Consider the following 22,744-nt stretch of genomic DNA (forward strand, 5'->3'; position numbering starts at 1 on the left):
TATTTAAAGCATTTAACAAACAGCAACATGGAGTAACCTGAAAGTCCGAAGTGTTGTGAGTCTCTTACCTTTGGTCCTGAATCACCTTTGTCCCCCTTTGCTCCCTGCAGATGAGACAGAATAAAGCAAAATTCAATCATACAATTGATTTCTGTCACTATCATTGTGTTTTTCACAGGCTTATACGTAATTATCATGTTTAATAATAATAAAAGCTATGTTTGTTTTCATTTAGGATCCATTCATGTACCTCAGTCATTGTAAGTTTTAGCCTATGAAGACTCCTTACCAGTTACTTACTATGGAAAAAGGACACAGTATCAACTGGTCTAAATTATATGTGAAAGCTGACAATTTTAATGAAACCATTAATCTATTGATGTGTCTGTCAATCGATCCATTTTCTGACCTCGGCCCCTTTCAGCCCATCCAGTCCTGGAAACCCTGGTCGTCCTGCAGGACCTGACTCCCCCTGCAGAGGCAACAGAGAAACATCCACCGGGCTCCATTCATCACTGACACAATGTGCTAATGGTAACATTTAAACAGTAAATATTTCTCTCTGATAAAACATCACTGACACAGTCTCTCTTGTTCTAGTTTGCAGAAACACATGTGAGCGAGCAGAGCAGGAGGCGGCTGAGATAACGGCCCCGGCACACTCACCTTTTGACCTGGTTTTCCTGGAACACCGTCTAAACCGTCTGTACCCTGAAAGAGGCAAAGATAAACAAGTTTTTAAATTCAAGATGCTCACTTCTCTGAACTGTAGAATTAAATATATCTACGTCAACAATAAAGGGGAGTCTGGCAATAAAGTTTTAAGTAACTAATAAACCTTACATTTTGTCCTGGAGCTCCAGGGAGACCCTGTGGAAAACAGAGGGAGAATATAACATCTGACGCAACAAGACGAGTTGACTAACGACATCATGATAACACTTGGGGCAGGATGCTGCTCTTCATCACACACTCACTGTACCTGTGGTCCTGGGGAGGGAGCAGAGCCTAAACCCCCCCGCATGGCAGATCCTTCCAAGTCCTGCAGAACAAAACATGGAGATGAGGTAACACCCACATAACCTGAAAGAGCAGATCATTTGGTGCCATCACAGTCATACATCGATAACTTTAAATAGTAAACCCAGAGACACTGATAATCCTGCAGCAGTCTCGTAATGTTTTGGACAGAGATGTAAGTATAGATATGATGCTAAAGATATCATCTTTATTTATTAAACATCTTGATAATTAAAACCATGTCTAATTAAAAGTATCCCAGTCGAGCTGTACCTCATAGTCCAATGTGCCTCTTCCAGGGGGTCCGGGGGGGCCCGGTGGACCCCTGGGACCGGGCTGCCCTCCTGGACCCTCTGACCCTGGGAAGCCTGGGATCCCTGCAGGGCCCTGGTCTCCCTGGGAGACAGAAGACAAATGAAAAACATTGATTAAATCATCTTCCGAACTGTATATAATGTGGCTGGGATGCACAGCGTTGTAAATGTGTAAATACCACACAAAGCCCAGTGTAATTATGATGATAATGATGGTTCACTGCAGGGAAATAATCAAATCCTACCTTTGGTCCTGGTTGGCCGCTCCCACCGGGGACTCCCTGTTAACAAATAAAATACAATCACAGCACATTAACCACAGCGACGACAGGAGAGCGACTGTGTTTCTGTTTTGCACAAAGAGGCAGAGCAGCGACCCCCCCGGAGGCCCGAAGCTTTATTAGTCTGCAGGGTCACCTCATTAGGAGCTCGGCGCCTGTGTCAGGTGGGTGTTTAGATTGTGTGTAGTTGTTTTCTGCTAACGGAGCACTAAGAGCCCGGCTCAGGGGAAATCAGAGACACGAGCAGGAGCCACACGAAGGTTTGGGCACGTTCACACAAGAGGAAATAACTCAGATCCTTTTAAATTGTACTGAGAACGTTAATGAGTTCATTCATTCCATAAGAACATTGTTTATTAGAACATTTTATTGGATTTCTTAAAGTCAGTTTTGTGAATTTTGTTCTCCCCCTCACCTTCTCTCCCGTCTCGCCAGCAGACCCTGGATCGCCATCTTTTCCATCCACTCCCTGCAGGAATATTTCAGGATTTAGCAAAAAAATAAAAGCACATTTATAACTTAAATGCACGAGCAACCATATTTCTTATTGGAAATGTTTTGCTACGTGCAAGCTATCGAGTACAAACTGGTTCACATGAGGCCGTATTAAAACAAACCTGATGAGTTACCAGAAACTGAGGCGAACAAACGTTTCATGCACCTTCACAGTGGTGCAGTGGATTCTTATTAAAACATGTGAGTTGTACATTCACACAATTAGTAAAAAGCCTGTAAGACAAAAGACACATTTCCCCCAACTGGAGCTACAGCGGAGACCATGTTCTGAAGCCAAATGCTGTTAGCTTTAATGCTATCTGTAGATAAAGGACTTGACCACACACACACACACACACACACACACACACACACACACACACACACACACACACACACACACACACACACACACACACACACACACACACACACACACACACACACACACACACACACACACACAATACTGCACAGCAAGCAAAGGCAAGTAAGCAGTGAATGAACATGGTTTCTTTTTAAATAACGTTGGGGGAAATTCTGTCTTTTCAGCCCCTTTGATTTGGGGCCAGATGTTAATACCTGACCAGACCCTGAACCAGAACCAGAGCCAGACCAAAAACCAGAACCAGAACCAGACCCAGAATCAGACCCAGACCCAGAGCCACTAAACCACTCCACAATCACCTGGAAACAGAAGCTTGGTCAGGAGAGTGATCGTAGGACGACAAAACTCGTGTTTCATCTTCATGTTGAAGATGAACATCCACAAGCTGATATCTTGCTTCAGAAAATAATCGGTCTTCAAGAATTCCTTTGTCACATTTCATATATAACCACTGACTTTCATATTTTATATATTTCCCTGTTTGATTTTGCTCTTTTTGATGCAAACGAGAGCAAAGAAAAGGAGGAAAGAACGTAGAACCTACAGGAAGTCCAGGTTCGCCCCTCACTCCGTCCTTCCCATCTTTCCCAGGAACCCCAGGTGGTCCAGGAAAGACGTCTCCGGACGAGGTCCCTGGGGTCCCTGGCTCTCCACGGGGGCCGGGAAGCCCTGGAGCTCCCTGATGAAGCAAGACAACACATTTAAAAGTCTTAGAAAGTGATCAAAATATTCAACTAATACATCTCTATGGAAAAAAAAGGTGCATCAAGATGCTACATCAAACATGTTGTTCTTCTCTTTCTCATTATTTTCAAAACTGAGTCACAAACTTTAAAATGAACTGTGTCATAATAAAAGATTGAAGTTAAAAAAGACTTACCCGAATAAGTTCTGCATCACTGTCAAACTCTTCAAATCCTGACCCCTCCTGGTGAACACATGACATTACCAGTGAGTCAGTCAACAAGCCAATCACCAATAAATCAATGATCACAACTAATCAGATCAATTAAAGAGTTTTACACTAAACTAAACACTTCAGATTTTATTCAGGATTCAGATTTATTATTTATTATTATAACTGGTGCATTAAAGTGGGAGTGAACAGAACTATAATTAACATCAGATTATTTACAATAGTGAATAATATATTCAGTTTGTTGATGAATAAACGTAAAATAATCATTTGTTATTAATCTCCTTCAGTGCAAAATAAAGACAAGTGGCTTTAAATTCACAATAACACTGAGCGTGTAGAGGGACTAGAATAAAACATACAACCCAAGGAAAGTGCCTGCATCATGAATTACTTACAGATTAATCAAATAAAGTTGTATCAATAAAACTTTAAAACTTCAGCCTGAAGCTCAGCTAGCTCAGAGCAAAAAGGGAAATATCTTAACTTGTTTTAGGCCAAATCTCCAAAATAACTTTGATTGTCATTAGTAACTGAAGTACACCAGGTTCTGCTAAGTCCAAGAGGGTTAAAACAATAGTTTAACAATTCACCATGAACATGGTCCCCGAGCTGGTTCGACCTGGAGGTCCAGGAGGCCCTGGAGGACCCGCTACTCCAACACCCAGATCACCCTGAAGAAGACACCATGGGATAATTATGTATTTATTTCACTTTCCATCATTATTATTGTTACTGAATTATTGTTTTGCTCATTTATTAGTCCATGGATTTAGGTATTTAATGTGTTTAATAATGTGAAGTTATTACTGTATATATATATTTTTTTACCTTTTCTCCCTTAGAACCAGGCTCTCCCTGAAGTCCTGGGAATCCTGGAGTCCCAGTTGCACCCTGGGAAGGAAACAGCTCAGCTCAATATACCAGAGACAGTGTCTCATCATCGTATCATGTCTCAAGCTGACACTTTATCCAGATATAATAAACTAAACCTCTAAATTAGCAACTGTGTGTGGAAAATGGGACATTCCTGAATTACTTTTCCCCAAAGACACTAAAATAAGAGTGAAGAGACTCACCAGCAAACCAGTTTCACCTTTAGTCCCCTGGAGACGAGACAGAAATGGAAAACCATTCATTTGACTTTCAGAACTCACATAAATAACAGACTCTGCTCTGAATAGCTCATGTGATGTTTTATAAAAATAGAAAGTGACATTTAAAAACAGAACATTGCAAAGGGAAGAAGAAGCATTTCAAACTCACAGGCTGTCCGTCTTTCCCCGGTGCTCCAGCTGGACCTGTGGGTCCCAGTGGCCCCTGTGGCCCCCGTGGTCCCGGCTCCCCTCCCTCTCCGTCCGCTGAGGTTTGTCCCGGAAGGCCAGGGGGTCCTGGTGGGCCGGCTGGACCTGGATCCCCTCGCTCGCCTTTCGTGACCGGAGACACCTGGAGGGACTGAGATTGAATGAATGACACCGACATTAATGAAGCTAAAAAACAGAATCATTGGCTTTGAGATACTTGAGTATAATGAAGTAAAAAACTGCATCTGGGAGCAAACACAAGGTTAAAGTTCATATCTGACAATAAATAAATACTTACAGTGTCCAGGGCTGAGGCTGGAGTCGTGGTTGGAGAAGATTGAGCTGTGACTGAGAAACAATTTGCTCATTACACATTAACCACTTTAATTTTACACAAATGATTATTGTACTTGGTGCAGTTTTTATTGTTTATAAGCTTTATTCTGTCTTCTCTTTATTCCAAGACAGGAATAAAAGTTAGAAAATGAGATGAAGGCTGCAGCTACCTTGTCTTTATCACCATCTGCTGGCTAATTTAGAGAAGTACAGGACGAGATGTGCAGCATCTCCTCCTGATGTGACTCATATCTACAGAATGAATTTACCTCTGACTGTGCTCATCGCCTCCTCATGTCCAGACGTCTCCTCCATATCTTCATCATCGTCATAATCGCTGCGTATGGACGGCTCAGTGGGCGGAGCTCGGAGCGGCGTGCTGTAAGTTGGGTCCAGCTGTGGGAGGGGCTATAAACATGGGAGAAAGAAATTAATAATCAATCTGTAACTGTACAAAAACACGTTGTGCAATATTCTACACCCTGGGAACATAGTTTAAATGTTTCAATGTGATTTACGTTAGTTCTTAAAATTATAGAATCAGATTTGCTTTTCTTTCGTTTTTTGTAAAACATCCATAAACTTTTAAACTACAAAAAACATAATCATACTTGTATACATTTAGTTTTATAGAGGATTTTTATTCTCTGTCATGATTCAACAAACTAGAGCTCGGAAAGTGAAAAGAAGAAACACACTGTTATCAACAGAATGAACGAGATGTTTTCTCTGAGTCCACAATGAGACACTTTCCACGTTCCACACATTGAACCAATCTGTGCTGCATCACTTCAACATTATGTCTGCACTGTTTTTACAGGATACACAGTGATGACAGGAAGTCTTGACCCCATCAAAACTCACTGTCCTGCTTATGGATGATGCATGATGGGGGTTTCCATCTGTCTTTTAACTCTCCTGATACGACTGAGAGATATTTCTCATCCAAATATCTCAGAGCTGCCTGGATATGATCTGTCAAACCTCTTTGTTCCATATTTGTGAATCTTTGAGACACAAGACCGAGAGTCAGTGAGGTTCTCCAGAACCATCTGAGCTCAATCCCCCTGATTCCTTCTGAAAGTCTCTATCCATGTGCCCTTCAGCAAGGCGGTAAGATCTTTACTGTGGATGTGGAATTGTAAAGTTTTGCTAATGATAGAGAAAAGAACCTGAGAGGTTAAAAAAGACGATTATTAGCTAGACCTTACTACTACTACTACTACTACTACTACTACTACTACTACTACTACAGTACTCTTATTATTTACTGCAAATAAGCAGCTATTTCAATTATTTTTATAAATGTATGTGTGTTCTGTTATATCTCTCTAGTTTAAGAATGGACGTCAGTGACGACGCTGACAGGTGACGGGTTCTGGTTCTCTCCTGTTTATACTGCTTTTATGTCACAATCACCCATTTAACTTTATTTTCTTCTGTCTTCTCTATATTATTTAAAAAGCATTTGAACAAAGAAAAGTATTTGGAATTTGGAAGGCAACACAATGCCAAAGCAACTATTCTCTTGTGATTAAGGTCAACTAAATGTCTGTATTTTCTAAAGTTATATAATCTGTGGTCTTTAAATCCTCCTTCACTCTTGTCTAGTTTTGTCTGTATTTCAAAAGGAGCAGAGCTGGCACAGAGCTGCTCCATGTTCCAGACTCCAGCAGACCTAAAAGGATAAGAGTTGTTTTCTTTGGTCCCAGTCCAGATCAGCGAAATTGGAAGGAGAGAGTGTGTGTGTCTGTCTGTGTCTGTCTGTGTCTGTCTGTGTGTGTGTGTGTGTGTGTGTGTGTGTGTGTGTGTGTGTGTGTGTGTGTGTGTGTGTGTGTGTGTGTGTGTGTGTGTGTGTACCATGGTGTACTCTCTCTCCTCCACAATCTTTTTCACTTCTTCTCTTTCTTCAGCGTCGTCATAGGCATCATCACCACTTCCGTATCCAGAGGCCTGGAGAGAGAAATGAGAGCAGGATCCAAAGATAAACACGGAGAAAGACAGAAATGATTAAACGCTACTTAACAGACAGATTTTTATCTGAGCTCAAACTGTGGGATGAGAAAAGTGGATCAGGGGAAAAAAGAAAGAATGAAAAATAATTATTTTATACCCAGTGTTCGGTTCCCACAGTTTCAGATTGTTCAAATCCAACTTGATTTCATTCACTCACATCTGATGCAACTGAAGCTCTTAACAATGATAAAGGAAAATACAAAATACGTGATGCAACTTCAACTGGTACTGAATACAACATGCAAATAGAGAATATGAAGTATAAATAGAAAAGCACAAGTTCAATTTGAATTCAACTAAACACCTTCTGTAACTGTAACTTTTGTCTATCTGCTTTAGGAAATGGGTTTTAAAATAGATTTGGTTCCATGTAGAAGAAACTAAACTGGAACTGGTTTGAAGAACCCCTTGATAACGTAATCGTAACCCATCCCTAATATTCAAGTACTAATTGTGTGCATTAATCTGATGTTATTAAACCTCACACTTGTCTGAGAAATGCTTTCCACCAGATTTTGGACCCTGGCTGCAGGGACTCGCTCCCATGAAGCCACATTAACGAGGTCCAACAAATATGTCGGGTGATGAGCTCTGGCTTTCACTCTGCATCCCAGTTCCCCCTAAATCATTATGGGATGTGGCTGAGGTCTGGTTTCTGTTGCAGGAGAAGTTGATTGACCAGCGAAAAAACTTGGAAAACATAAAATCACGGACGTGGTTTTCTGCAGATGAGCGCAGATACAATCCATTTAGCTTGAAATCGCTCGATGATGCAAAATAAAATTAAAAAGAAACTCATAACTCACTTTAAATGCATCAAAACAAAAAGTAAAGTCTGTTTTGAGAATGAAAACGAAGATGAAAGTTCAGATAATCGTGTTAAAATGTGGAGTAAAAGTAAAAAAAACATATATATATTCAAGAACAGATACCTGAAAAATCTACTTCAGTAAAGTAACTAAGTATTTGTACTTTGTTACCTCTCACCTTGGCCATGTACATAAAGGTGATAGACGTGTCCGTATACTTTTGGCAATTTAGTTTACTGAAGTGCACTTTTTCTACCAGTAGAGGAGGCGATAGTTCCAGGTTTGGACTAGAGAGGTGAAGTGTGTGTACTTCACACATCAGACTCCGTGTTTTGGGTGTGTTTTCAGATGTGTGTGTGTGTGTGTGTGTGTTTTCGTGCACACTCACATACGGATCGTCCTCCTCACACTGGTCATCTGGGGCCGTGGGATCTGACTTCAACACCAGCTGCTGGATGGAGCCCTGGAGAAAGAGAAAGAGGAGGAGGTGGAGGAGGAGGAGAAGAGAGTGTTTTATGTTACACGGTAATTTAGTTCAATCTGTCTCATTAAATGTTGTTGAAGCTGAGCGTCGATTCCCACACATCAACACGCTTCCTCCGACCTTCAGCAGAACACATTAACCTCTGTCCCTCGTTGGCCAACATGTTAATACACACGCTAATATTCACACGTCAACATCTCTCAGTGAAGCAGGTGTGTCGGGCTCCGCTCCAAAACAAAGCCTATATTGTTTTTTGCAAATTCACATGTAAAATACTTTCACACTTTACATCATATTAACAGCTGCTGCACATCATGTCAGCGGATCAGCAGGGGGCCTGTAGACGTGTTAATACTGCGACACTTTAACACAGCAGCAGTCCACCGGTGATTCATGAGACCGTACGAACAGCAGTGCTTCAATTGGCCGAGATTAATGAGCGGAAGCTTAATGGGGTCATCGGGCATCAGACGCAACAATGGAGCTGTGAATTCTGAGCTTCTGTTCGGGGCGTCACAATCTAACAGAAGAGCTGTGAACCCAATTATTAAGTGCACGCACAAACTTGTTCCCACGTGCAACAGCGAACAGTTCTCTACATCCCCGAGTCAGCGGACCTCTCCTCTAATTAAATCAGCAAAAGGCAATTTCAGCCAAGCTTATTGATATTGACGTCAGGCCAGAGGACGAACACCTGTTTTTAATGGAAACACGGACGATCAAATTCAAACGGAGGTGAAGGAGTGAGAAACAGAGAGATTAGAGGGAAAGAGCGAGAGAGGACGGGTGGATGTGAGTCGGTGCAGCAGCTAAATCTGAGACATGTGTTTGTGCAGCAAACAAAGAAGTTTGTGCCTGACAATCTCAAACAACTGTACTATGTGAAATTCCCCCTGAAGTCAGGCCACAGAATCGAGGCTGAACGATGGGCGACAGTTTGTAAAACTTTGTAATTGCAGGAACGTAAACACATGAAGTCAGCGCGTGGGGATGTGACGTTGTCGTGGCTGTTTGAGTGACATGTTTACAACACGGATGACCGAGTCCAAACTGGCCTCAGTCTCTCAGAAAGTAATCCACGTGAGAAGACACTAAAACAGATATTTTTATTTACAGCAACTCAAGACGATAAAAGACAACGTAGCTGCTCACGTTTAAAACTTGTACACAAACTTAAACTGTAAATAAAGATGGACGACATTGTCCCCGCTCCTGTCGTCCATCTTTATACTCTATGTCTATGTGAGGACATGAATCTGGTCCCAACAAGGTAATTCACTCCCATCAGAGTTTGAGCTACAGTATGAGGAAGTGGAGACGCGTCGTCCATCTTTATTTACAGTCCGTGATTTTAACAGGAATAAACCACAATAAATAACTTTCACTTACAAGACACAGTTTGAAACTTGGCATATTCTGAATAGCTGCTTTGAATTTCAAACTTTACACAGACAAGCGTTGGCATTGGAAGTACAAAGTTATATCATTACTTTATCTGTGAGAATACAGTGTGAATGTGTGGGTGTTGTCCACAGACGAGTGTTCAGGGATCTTCACATGAAGGTTAACTACTGACTGTGTGTGCAGCTACTGACACTGAGAGACAACTCACACCGTGAGTCCAGGGTCAAGACACGTTTAACTCAGCATAAAGTAAAGTGATGAAGTTTTACGAAAGTAGCCTCTTTGTGCCACAAGGTGTCACTAGTTAATTTGATTAGGACGTAATGAATTTTTTACAGCTAAAGCTTCATTATACATATTATCCATTATCTTTTATGGCTAATTCCAGAAAAGGTGGAGAAAAAACACTGGCGTCGAAACACAATTTTATCCAGACTGCCCTTTTTAAAGAGTCTCAACCCGCACCATGAAGGGAGGCACATTTCTCCATGAGCATACTTGGCTAACAGAGTGAATTTCTTTGACATTATGAGAAAGAAAAACACAGTGAGTTGCTGAGGGAGAAGCAGAGGACTCATAAACTGGATCGCTCACTCATGCTCCCTCTCAGATACACAAACATTTCCCTGCGCCCAACATGGGGGGGTGGTGAAACTAAGCAAAGCATAAAACTAAATACGAGAGAATAAGTCAGTGTGGCAGGAGATATTTTAGAGTATTTGTTTGCATGCGCGACTGCAGGGGAATACTGCTGCTGCTACCGATCTCCCCGGGTGGATCTCAGACGGAGCTGCCAGTTCAAACACCGAGCAGCTGGAAACCAACACTTACTACTGGTCCCTCTTTGTGTGAGGAGAGGGAGCAGTAAAAAGGGATGGAGCTTTCTGGGAGGAGAGAGATGAGAAGAAGCATGATTTTCTGCTGTCGTGTCAGTTACAGTTATCTGTGACGACGGGCCGGACTTGATTCGTGACACTATTTTTCTTTTTAAGAATCATTTTCTGGCATTTTTGCCTCCATTGAACAGTTGATGGAGAAGATGCACAAAAAAAAGAGACAAAGTCCGACCTGGAAACAAATCCTGGTCACTCTGGCTGCTTCTTTTATTTCTGTAATTTTCTAATATCATATTTATATGGCCAAGTTAGTAGAAATATAAATATCAGCAGTATCACTATTGCTTTTTGGGGGGTTTAGGAGAAATTCACAAAGCATTTTAGCTCTAAAAGTAGTTTCCAAGTGGAAGAGAAGGACTCTTAGGTCACAGTCGCTGATCAGTTCAGAAAAGTAGAACATTTGAAAACTTTGATTGGATTAGATCAACATTATGTTAGTTGCACAATTCTCCAAACCTCTGGCACTAGAAGAAATAAACTTTAAGGGATAAATGGATAATCTTGGAATAGGTCAACGCTCTGACAGAATATATGAGGCTGACATTTAGGGAAAGTTTGTTTTCCTCCTGAGAGGAATATGGATTCTATATCCAACGGGCAATTAACTTACAGAAGCTCAGTCTATAAAGACTAGAAGCTACAAGTCTCTCTGTCCACAGCTCAGTATTCATTTATCAGAGAGAGGTTTTCCTTTATAGGATTTATTCAAAATAAAGTAGATGTAGAATATTTTTTTAAGAGATTTTAAATGGAACAGTGAGGTTGTTTTTCTCCAGGCGCGATGTAAATATGTCCGTCAGAGCTGGTGTTAAACCACAGTCGGTAGTAGAAACCTTTTTTTAGGTTGTTCCAGAACAAAATGACTCCCCCTCTGAGACGAAGAGATTCCTGAACAAACACACACGCTCCCTCCGCCCGGATCCTGCACTTCTCTCAAGCTCTCCTCAGATTTCCTCCATTAAAATGTTATTGGGTGAAATGAAGTTGCTCGGCGATAAGAACTTCTTTCCACTGTCCTGGCAAATAAAACATCGTATTTCCGTCACATGGACCCACACATAAACAGGAAGAAGACGAGGCCTGGATTGAGTTTTTAAGGTCACAGGTCATGTGTTTATATGAATTTAGCCACTGGCCACGGGGGTAAGGGAAAGAATTGTTGACGTTTGCACAATGAGCTCGTCTCCAATTAAATAAAATTTAATTAAATTGATGATTTCACACGTTTTGAGACTTCTGAATTCTGATTTAACATCTTTAAATCTCATCTTTCTGGCTGCACTTGCCAAACCTTTGCAGATACATCCCATAATTGAACGATATTCCCTTTGCACTAAACCATTTTCTTCCTCCATCTCAAAGCAATTACAAAACAGCAAATCATAGATGATTGGGAGGAACGTCCTGAAGCATTTACTGGTTAATTTGTTCTTTTTAAAGATCCCTGGGAGCAGAATATAAGATCGAGTGCATCTGATCTCTCACCACTTCTCTATCCTACACGCTTCCTCAGGGATATGTCTAACAACAGATGTATGGGAATGGAACCGCCACCCTCGCGTCCTCGATATTCTTCCGCTTTTAACTGAAGATTTGGCGGCTGCGCTCACGGTTGCACTCGGCGTATTCAAGATGAGACCGTCGTCTATACTCCAGATATGTAAATCACATACGACGAGTCAGTTATGTGGTCTCTCTCAGGATGGAGGCTCATAAACACATGCAGTCATTCATTCCTCGTCTCCTGTGGTGGTCGTTATGCTGCCAACAAAGACTATTGTGTTCATGTCTCAGATGTAAAATAGGAAACCTCGCAAAACGCCACGTTTCTCTGTCTGTTCCACATCTGCTCTCAACTCATTTATCCAATGGATCTGACTCTGGGAATTCATAGAAATTCAATGAGGCACGGAAGAGGACATTTTTAAATATTGATGCTGGGAGAGAACTGGGACACTGGCTCTGCAGTATCCCAGTTCAGGGGCTGCGTCCTTCGAAGACTGAATTGGGACACAGGCACACACATGAACAACTTCTCTAGGAAATCCAATTCCCACCCGGACTCACCACAAACTTCTCCAGGCCCGTGCCGCCGGCGTTTCCCACAAAGATCCCCGAGCTGGCCTCGAACGTCAGAGGCTGCGGACTCCTGACGAAGGCAACCCGGTGATATTCCTCACAGTCCATGTAGAGACGCACCTGAGAAACAAGGGGGGGGGGGGGATACACATTTGACTTTTTCCTTGAAATAAAAACTGACTAACTTTGACAACAGCTTAGTATTGAAATAAATGACACCGGCTGAAGTACGTGTCAAAAAACTGATGAAAGCAAGTTTTTTTTTTTACTTACTGCATCAGAAATTATTCAGGGATATATCTGGTGATATTAAATTTTTCTTCTTGCAGTCACAGAAATAACTAATGGACAAAAGCCAACAGTGGATTTAACTTATCGCCTGTGTAAATCTAAGGCTCCTTCAGTTTATTCCTCTGCAGCAGAAGTCTACGAAACACGATCTTTCATTATGACCAACATGGGAACTGTAGTTTACGTTGAGTCGATCCCACATCTGCAGCTGTAAATATCAGGTTTGGTATTAACCACAGTTTGCAGCTATTTAAATAATATTGAAATGTATTTGTGACCCAATTTTAAAGACTTATACATCAACTTGTTATCATACTTGTACACAAATTGTGTTTTTTTGTTCCTATATCTGTTTCGTTTTGAATTGTGATCTGACTCCCACCTCCGCCCCCTGCACCGTCAGGGTGAACCTCGCCCATCTTCCCGTCAGGTCGCCCATTTTGAAGGAAGCAGCTTCCTGGGTCCCAGCTGTCGTCCCTGGGTCAGTGTAGTACAGCACGACCCTCTGGGAACCATCCTCCACTTCTGACAGCGCTATACCTAAGTGCACAATCTGAACAACAAGATGGTAAACAATTAAAATGTGAAGAGACATATGTGAGTGGAGTTAAAGGCAATCACCATGACTTACTTTTTGATAAGCATCTGTGATGGCGAACAGCACGCCACCACGCCGCGTGGTGGGTTTGGCTATGACCGTGACGGCGAAGTCATTGTAGAATGGGTCGGGGATGAAAGACTTTGTGAGGCGGCCCACGTTGGCGTCCGGTCCGAAGCTGTACGCCGGGTAACCCTCGAAACCGGTGACAAAGGACACGGAGGGAGGGAGGGGGACGCCGATCAGCTCCGTAAGGTCCAAGGCTCCCTGGGAACCGCGCTCTGCAGAAAGCAAACATGGAGAGGAGGGAACCGTGTTAGAGGAGGGGAACTGGAAATAAATCTCGATGAGTTACTGACACATTTACCTTAGAAAAATAAACAGGGATGAAAAGTCAAAAAACAAAGGAAACGGCTGCTCGACCACATAGAAACAAACATGGAGTAAGAGGCTACACTAAACTCTCATGGTGCAGAATGTTGCCGTCGTTAATTTGCTGTCTCGAGCTTCGTTCATCTCAATGCTGCAATTATTAATGATGTATGAACTGTTTGTCTCTGCAGTCGAGCTGTGACTGAACTCAGGGGCCACATCCTTCCAAGGCTGCGTCCTTCCACCGCAGAGCAAGGACAAGGACATCTCCACCAGGTGAATCCTTCCCAGGTAATGGTAAGAGATGGCGGCAAGTATTACATGTAAGTACTCAGAGTTCAACCAGGTGATTGCTTCTCCACAGCATGTGAGCTTTAAACTGCTCTGTTTCTCTTTGACAACACGTCACATTCACCCCATCAAAGTTTGCAAAGAGGGTGAGAAGGAGCTTCCATCTTTCTAAGGCCTGCACCCATGTCAACACACACTCATGCACGGCTGGATGCACATTTGCTCTGTATCTGTCTGTCACACACACGTTCTCCAGCGTGCCACAGTTATTCTACCTCCAACAGACATGCTAGTGCTTTGTGAATCCCCCACCTCCCACAACATGTCTTTTCTCCCCCGCTTGCACTCGCTCTCTCTCGCTCAAACACACAGACTCAGTCCCCACAACACCTGGTTCTCCTTAAACGGGACGACCCCTGGAACAATCGTCTGTTGTTTTAGTGCGAACGGGCAGAGGGTATAGACGGCGGGCATCTGGAAGGCGTTAGCCTCGAGTAGTACACACGTGCTGCGGAGTGGCAGTTCCTGTAAATTAGGCTTTACCACATGGTGTGTGTGTGTGTGTGTGTGTGTGTGTGTGTGTATGTGTGTGTGTGTGTGTGCATGTGTGCGAGTGAAAGAGCAACAAAGCAAAAGAGAGAGAGTTGAAGGGTGCTAACGTTAAAAGACGTCCACAAGAGCAGTGTGTGTGTGGGCATGTGCGTGGCGAGTGATGGTCCCCCACAGGAAGCGAGGCCCCCTCCCATGCATTAATAGGATTGAAGCCCCTACAGACCGCAGCAATTAAAATAAATAACGCTGAGGTGCATTTCTGATGCGTAACCTTCACTACAGCTGATGAGTGTCACGTCATGATCTGAGATCCAGAGCTGCTGCTGCTGCAGATTCTGTGATGGTGGATGCAGCTAAAACAATCTCCAGTATTTAACTAATAAACTTCAACTCATTTCAGAGAAGCCTGCACTGAGGAGGGGGGAGAGAGGAAAGGTCCCAGAGGATCACATCCTGGAATCAGAATATCTGTAACTGGCGGCTTCACCACACAGACTTTGCTTTTCGTCTTCTCTACTGTCAGAGGTAAAGTTCTGTCCAACATTCCCACAGCTCGGCCGGTCCCTCCTCGTCGTCTTGGTCCAAAAGTGACATCACTGCAGATGTTCCTCTTCTGGGTCAGAGACGTAACAGCTGGACAGATTTCCATGGAAATTAAAAGATGTCGCTCAAGTTCTCATCGAGCAGGAGCTCTGCAGAATCACTGCTTGTCCTGTGTCCTGCATCGTCCCTGAGACAAACTGTATCTGTCACCACTCAGATGATCTCGTTGGAGGGATTTGGCTTCACAGACGGGATAGTTTCAAATTGATAATACCGTCAATAATGAGAATAGAGCCGTAACAATATGAATCGTGTCAGTGCAGGACGACGTCAGCTGTGAGTAATTCCAGTCAGGGTGTGACTTCTCGGAGTAATCAGCCTTGGCTGAGTCTGAGCACCACCTGCTCTGGAGCTGGGCATGAGAAAGAGAGCGGAGAAGAGGAGGGAGGCTCAGGAGATTCAGTACAAGTCCTCTAATGCTCACATTTCTTCAAAGTACATGAATGAAGAACAAGAGGCTGCCAGGCGATCAAGTGTTTGAGTCACTGAGGAATAACTGGCTGCAGTGAGGTGAACTCCCTGTTTCTTGGACCATGTGAGAACATGCAACATGATTTCAGGGATATTGTGAATTCACAGTGCTTCAAGAAACCAAACTAAAGAAAAATACAGTTACCACACATTTATAACTACATTACTCCCGTATAAGAAATGAAAAAGTGAGTTACTGGGTTCATTGTGCTGTAGGTGTATGAGGGATAATATCAGACAGTACACTGCCAGAATGTTAAATAATTCTTTGAGGAAACTTTTTTGAATTAAAAGAAACTGCAATGGGAAACTTGCATAACTGGTTCTAGGGATAAAGACGAGGTGCATCTGTAGAACTGCAGTTCAGTTTGACCACAGCACGAATAGAGAAATGGACAAAATGCAATATTTAAAATCACCTCAACACAAAAAAGAGCAAAATACTTGCACCACTGCAGATGTTTCAAAGTTTTTTTTTAAGCTCAGACTTTTCGAAATTGAGGCCTGATCACAAAGGGAAAAAGAGAAAGAAAGAAATGTGGGTCATAATAATGAGGTGATGATGGATATTATCCATCCAACTGGGCCGGAGAAGCTGTCAGTCAGAACACAGCAGTTTGTAATGAGCTGCCACACATGATGAGAGTCTGGAATCCAACCAAACCTCAATCCTCTCTGACTCCAGATCATCACAGATCATCAGATTCAGGAACACATCCATGGGTCTGACGGGTTCACCTCTGTGTACGTGCACGTGCACTACGAGAACTCACGAGCGCACAAAGCCTTGTTTCAGCAACAATCCAGAACAAGTGGGTCACGAACTTGATTCCAGCCTTTAAAGATGCAAAAAACCTCAGAGTGACGCGATGAATCGTCTGCGGCTGTGGTCACACCGCATCTTAGAAACCCGCTGCTGCCGCCCCCACAGCCGCTCTCTTTGTGTGATTGTCTTGTTTTCATAAAGATTTAAACTAGATTGACTTGAACTGTGAACTCATATGAGGACACATCTGCCAGAAGTTATAGCGAAAGGCCCAAACACTCAAGATAACAGCCAGTTCTACACAAAAGTAAATCAAAAGATTGCGTTAATGGGGAAACGAAAAGCCAGAAAACAAACAATGAGGAAACTCTGATGTAAGGCAGATGTGAAATTGCTCATTTCTTGCATTAAAAGTTAAGCTCTTGCTGGTAGAACTTGAAATATTGAATGTCTGAGTGTCCATGAATTGTTGTTGTGATGTCAGCCGCATGCTGTTATGAAAAGCAAGAAGTCCGAGGTAAATTGCAAAAGACCACACAGCCTGTTTCAAATTTGAATCATCATAAAAACTGTGTTCGGTTATTGTGCTCTTTGCAAAAACTGTCCAGCATCGACTGCAGTTAGCAAAAGTTTCCCAAGTGAAGGTGCCGGATGAAATGTGGGTTTGTTTGGGGCATTAGCGCTCCAGAGAGTTTGAGGCCTTCTGTGAGGACCGAGTCTGACTTGTGGTCAAATTATGGTTTTTGAAAAAGTCCAGAGGAAAAACAAAACTGAAAATGATGAGAACAGTCAGAAAGAAACTCGCTCTGAAAAGGATAAAGTTAAGTTTCCTCTTTACATGATGGGGACATGGGAATTGATTTGGCTGTAAAACTTTTCTAAAGGAGAAACACAACAGACTCTTGCACAAGACTCATCTGTTTTCATGTCAGATCATTTTAATCACTGCCACAACCGTCTTTTCTTTCTGTGCAGCATTCCAGCACATTTTAACAATAACCAAACAGATAATTTTGCTCACTGGACAAAGTGAAATGTTCATACTGTGTCATCTCCAGAGGGAAAAGGAACCAGTGAAGGAGAGAAGATCACATTCCTGCCGTCACATTCAAGAAGAAATGTGAGATTAAGGAATGAGGAAGCACCTGCACATGTGACTCTCCTGTATGTGAGGAATGTGACAGACAGGGCTAATTAAAGATGATTTCACAAAGGTTAATACAGCACAATATATGTGTTTTTTATATCTTAAGATGTGAAATATAACAGGAAACAGATTCTCCAAGATCTCCTGTGGCTGGTTGTTCCAGAGGCTCGGCCCCTGACCCCAAAACGAGAGTCCAGCGTGGATCATGTGCAGAGAGACAGTTTAACACACAGAGAATGTCTCCAAGTCAGCGAGACACCACATCTGCTCAATCTGACACAACAACACAGGCGAGTTTTATCCAAAACAGCCCGTTTGTGGTCGATAACGGTTCAATTTATTTCATTCCAGTGGGAAACGCTGATTGCATGATGTTGCAAGCACCTTACTGCAGCAGCTGAGCCCAATGAGCCACACATGGAAACCAGTACTGAGAAGACGTACTCGGGATGATTTGTATGGGAAGAAGATGTCACCTTCAGTTTAAAGAGTGGGTTCAGTGAAATGATGAAAAAACGATTTTCTCATATCTTCGTTGTGGTCTCTCGCCGTGAGGGTTTTGTTTCTCTGTCTCCAGGGCGATAGAAGTCAACAGAATTCAAACAAGTGTTTGGGACAGAGGCTGAAAGGAGGAGCTGCAGCACTGGACAGTCTGAGGAAAGTGATGTTTTCTACCTTTTCAAGTAATAAACCAAATTAGATTTAAGAACCTGAATATAAGTGTCATATGTCTCCTATTCCCAGACTTAGTTTCTGTACTTCACTTATGATAAAGTTGTCAAACGAACACTTCAAACTAAATTTCTCATATTTGCAGGGCACATCAAATTATAAACATTTTCATAAATTAACAAGTTTCAACAATAAAATTGGATTAGGTTATGTACCATGACAAAATCTTTCTCAATATGTTTGCAGACTAAACGTAAAGTATCTGGTCGGCTACTCAACTCATGTTTTTGTCATTTTGATGTGCAAATACTCCTCGACTGTAAAATAACTGTACATTCACCCCTGATGCAGTTTTTTGCTAAACGCAGTTACAATGGAGTCGTTCATATGCTGAGAAATGCAAATAAATATGTGGAGCTGCCACATGAGGTTTCCAACGTGGGAAGTTCGAGCAGCTTTCATGTGCAGCGGACGTATAGAAGAAGCTTGTTCTGTTTGGTAAATCCTGAAACTAATTTAAAGTCGAGGTGGCTGCAGCTTCTTTTGAACTGAGTTTGACCTCTTAAAAAAAACATTTCAATCTAAACACACTGATCGATACATAGATCGAAAAATGTAAAGTATTAAATGTGTTTGCTGCAGCCAAGATCTCGTAAAGTAGGAGGACATTTTCCACAATAAAGCCATCATGACTTCATGTTCTCCGAGAGGCCAACAACAGGACACCAGCAAAACACGGCCCAGCTGATTATCCCATAAAATGGAAACAGCTTTTTTTACGGTGAGATAAACCAGATGGTTAACGGGAATCTGAATAAGCTGTTTCAGACCTCGCCATCGTCGATGCTGGAGCAGAACCTGGCTTATTACCACAGATATTTAAATTCATGCTCTGATGAACTGGATAAACATCTGTTTTTAAGCTATCAACACACTTCGTTTGACAATTAGTCGCCACCGGAAAAAGACCACGGGAGATTATTCAGGGTATTTCCTGCTCCAACCGTTGAGATTGTATCATTCTGGAATAAGAGTTTCCCTGGTTGCACACAACTTTGTATTTGTGTTGCTGCTGAGTAGGTGTGCTCCACATTCATTTAACTGGGTGGTTACATAAACAACTGATGCAGCTGTTGACAACAAGATCCACAGCAACGTGCATCCATTACCGACTTCAGAAGAAAAACAACAAAATCCTGTCTGCATTAATTTGCCATTGCCGTCTACATCACCGGCGATCACTTCCAAATTCTATCTGCAGCATTTCCTAACCAATCTGTTTTCTGTGACACACATCCTGCTCTTGGCTCGGCGGCGCTGCTCCACAAAGTTTCGGTGCCAAGCCTGACTCAACCAAATCTCTGCCCATGTCCCCTGCTGACCCCCGTTCACCCAAAGGAGGTGACTTCATTATCGTGGGTCTTATTATTCCGACATGAGCTATTAGTTCCCAGGGTGGAAAAATAAATAAATAAAAGAGAAAAAGCAATTAGCTCGTCGGGCAAAGGGAACTAACCCTAAACATTCAATATTATCTGGGAAATTCCACAGTAGCCAAACCAGTGTAAATAAGAACCGATCCCATCGGGAGGAAGTGATGATAAGACGGATTGGAGAGTTAATGTTAAGTGGCTTCGGCTTCAGTCATTTAGGAATTCAGACACAAAACATTTAAAGACATATAGTGTGTAAGTATTCAATATAGAAGTTTGGGCATATTTATTTCACCCAAATATTTAATTTCTTACTATTGTAATAGCTTTAATTATGTAATACGTCATGTGACAATGACTAAACTATGGTTTCCTGGCTTAAGCATGGCTGAGACAGTCACGTACACATGCCACAATTCATTAAATGTTGTGATCCAAACAGGAAAACTTCTGTGAAATCTGCCAATTCCTCCTCCAAGAAATGACTCTCTGTTCCCACCCTGGTTAAATGAGGTAGTGCACTCTGCGTCCTGATGCCAGCTGCAGAACTGAAACCACCAAGCAGGACTCCCAGATGTGAGGAGCTGGGGTTTTATTACTGCACAGATTGTGGGTTTTATTATGACTTCACTTGCATCTGACTCTGCAGCTAAGAGGTGTCCAAGATGACCACTTGCACTGGAAGAAGTGACTGGGATCAGAAAACCAGTTGGGAAGATGTATATGTTCAGTCCCATTTTAACCTGCAGAAAGGAGGTTATGTTTTCACTGCTGTTCGTTTGTGGGCATGTTGCAAAAACTACAAAACCGATTTCCATGAAACATTTTCACCAATTTGCCTAAACTATAACGTAAAAATCTGACATGACTGTGTGCAATTTGGTGCAAATCCAAAACATATATCCGGATCTAGCAGATTTAAACGTGGTTTCAGAGGTGGTTGAGTTCTTTTCAGGTGCTGTACCGTCATAAATTTTGGTGCAGACAAAGGGGTCGATCATGGAATTAGTTTTTTGCTTTCACATTGTGAGGTTTATCTTTTTCTCTCTGGTGTTTGATGGGAGTGGATTTAAAAGTGTTGTCCATCATTTTGAGATTCCAGCTTTGCTTTTTCCTTTCATGGCTCAGTTCTTGATGATTAGATGTTGGTCCAGTGGCCAAACCCTATAAACCAAAGTTGCATTTCTATTTACGTAATATTCCCCAAAAGAGACGATAGAGGATTGAAGCTGAACAGTGGGAGTACTAGTAGATATAAATCCTTTCTCTCTACCTTTTAAAAGGCCTCTCTTTCTATACCTCTCTCTCTCTCTCTCTCACTGCGCTGCACAACGGGAGCCTTATGTGTGACAGGTAGAGTGAGGTCTGGACCGGGGTGAGAGGGACGGAGCGGTTTGCAGAGAGCGAATTCTTGTGTTTCGTCCAACATTCGTTTTGGGGGAACTTTCTCTCGGTGAGGCGGGACCGGGCTTATTCTCGGCCGGTGGTCTCACAGACTACTGTCCACTTAATGCATGATAATGTATACAGTGGAAAGCTCTCGCTGAAATATGTGAACCTTTGGAGTCAAGTTGCTCTTTAATCAACTTCCTCCTCTGTAAATGGGTCAGTTGCAGTTTTGTGCAAAAGGAAACACTCTGTGGACCAACCTGTGAGTTCAATATATCATTTAAAGCAACAATATGGAACGTTTACTAGGCAACAGCGCCCTCTGACGCCACATATGACCATGCAGGATATTTGAGCTTGGCCTGAGCTCTCAGAATTCTTCATATTTTAAAACTTTGCAAAATATTGGTGATAAACGCTGTTTTTTTACCAACTTCTAAGTCTCGATAACTGGAATTCTACAGTTTGGAATTACTCCTGAACCTGATGGAACCAATTCTGGTAATTTAAGCTTTGAGCGTCAGTTGGATTGGAGTGAGAGTCAAACACCTCCAACAGGAGATCGCACAGAGCAAGAGCAAACTCTCAGTGTGAGGAGTGGGATTGAAAGTGGCTCCATCGTTTGCATAGTGTTGCTTTAAGTATAAATCTTTTGTTCCACGTCTCCAGATCGGCTCTAATGTGACATCACAAACATCTTCCACCGTTGCCCAGTTCTTAATGTGTCTTGGAAAAAACCGAGCTCTTCCAGGAAACGCTGGCCGACACTACGCTGAGGTTTAATGGTAGCAGCACTGCTGTAGGTTTTACAAGGAGTCAGGGGTCTCAGTGTGACTCCAGCCGACTGAGGAAGAGGATCATAATATGACTTCCTAATGACAACAGGGTAATTGTAGCATCCGGGAGGGAGGGGGGCCACTCTGGGTCGGGGCAGAATAAACTTGCAGTGTCATGATTTATGTTCGTGAACTTTTTAAAACAAAATCTTATTTCTTGACACGAACTGGCTGCTTAGGATTTCTTCTTTAATACAGACTGGACAGTTTCATGTTACTCCTGAATAACTTCCTTTCATATCCCACCTGCTCTGCTTTTCATACTCCTCCCATGTCGTGTTACACTCAAAGAATCATTTCTTTCTACTCTAGTGTTGAATTGGGCAACAACAGAGGTGCAAACAGAGCTCAGGAATCTGCAGGAATTCAAACCATCCCCTGCAGATTTCCAGTTGTTTTGGTGGGAGTCTGGTCCAGCCATTCAAAAACTCAGGCCTGTGCCCATATAAGCCAACACTGGACAGTACTGGGGTCACTGGTCAATGCTGAATGATTTCGTTGGTAAGGTCGAGGACTTCACTCGTCTGTCTGACCAGAAACAAACATACATCTATGCACACGCACGCCGCCGCCAGCTCCCT

At 42.5% G+C, this 22,744-nt stretch overlaps 1 protein-coding gene across 3 annotated transcripts in view; it reads right to left on the minus strand.

The window, feature by feature from the left end:
* LOC118098512 (collagen alpha-1(XVIII) chain) overlaps positions 1-22,744 on the minus strand; it is a 48,619-nt gene that overhangs the window by 7,460 nt on the left and 18,415 nt on the right. For 2 of the 3 annotated variants that reach the window (XM_035142402.2, XM_035142400.2), the window contains exons 3-23: positions 13,665-13,912; positions 13,416-13,586; positions 12,731-12,862; positions 8,268-8,342; positions 6,915-7,007; positions 5,324-5,462; positions 5,017-5,066; positions 4,681-4,869; positions 4,494-4,520; positions 4,246-4,308; positions 4,008-4,088; positions 3,379-3,426; positions 3,043-3,177; positions 2,031-2,084; positions 1,580-1,615; positions 1,294-1,416; positions 983-1,042; positions 844-870; positions 667-711; positions 410-472; positions 69-104 (exon numbers count right to left, since the gene is read on the minus strand). In XM_035142402.2, the coding sequence (XP_034998293.2) occupies positions 69-104; positions 410-472; positions 667-711; positions 844-870; positions 983-1,042; positions 1,294-1,416; positions 1,580-1,615; positions 2,031-2,084; positions 3,043-3,177; positions 3,379-3,426; positions 4,008-4,088; positions 4,246-4,308; positions 4,494-4,520; positions 4,681-4,869; positions 5,017-5,066; positions 5,324-5,462; positions 6,915-7,007; positions 8,268-8,342; positions 12,731-12,862; positions 13,416-13,586; positions 13,665-13,912 (1,895 nt within the window). The remainder of the gene's footprint in view (positions 1-68; positions 105-409; positions 473-666; positions 712-843; positions 871-982; positions 1,043-1,293; positions 1,417-1,579; positions 1,616-2,030; positions 2,085-3,042; positions 3,178-3,378; positions 3,427-4,007; positions 4,089-4,245; positions 4,309-4,493; positions 4,521-4,680; positions 4,870-5,016; positions 5,067-5,323; positions 5,463-6,914; positions 7,008-8,267; positions 8,343-12,730; positions 12,863-13,415; positions 13,587-13,664; positions 13,913-22,744) is intronic. The other variant, XM_035142401.2, reaches the window with a different exon arrangement.

This window comes from Hippoglossus stenolepis, chromosome 19, assembly GCF_022539355.2.
Source record: "Hippoglossus stenolepis isolate QCI-W04-F060 chromosome 19, HSTE1.2, whole genome shotgun sequence".
Classification (NCBI taxonomy): domain Eukaryota; kingdom Metazoa; phylum Chordata; class Actinopteri; order Pleuronectiformes; family Pleuronectidae; genus Hippoglossus; species Hippoglossus stenolepis.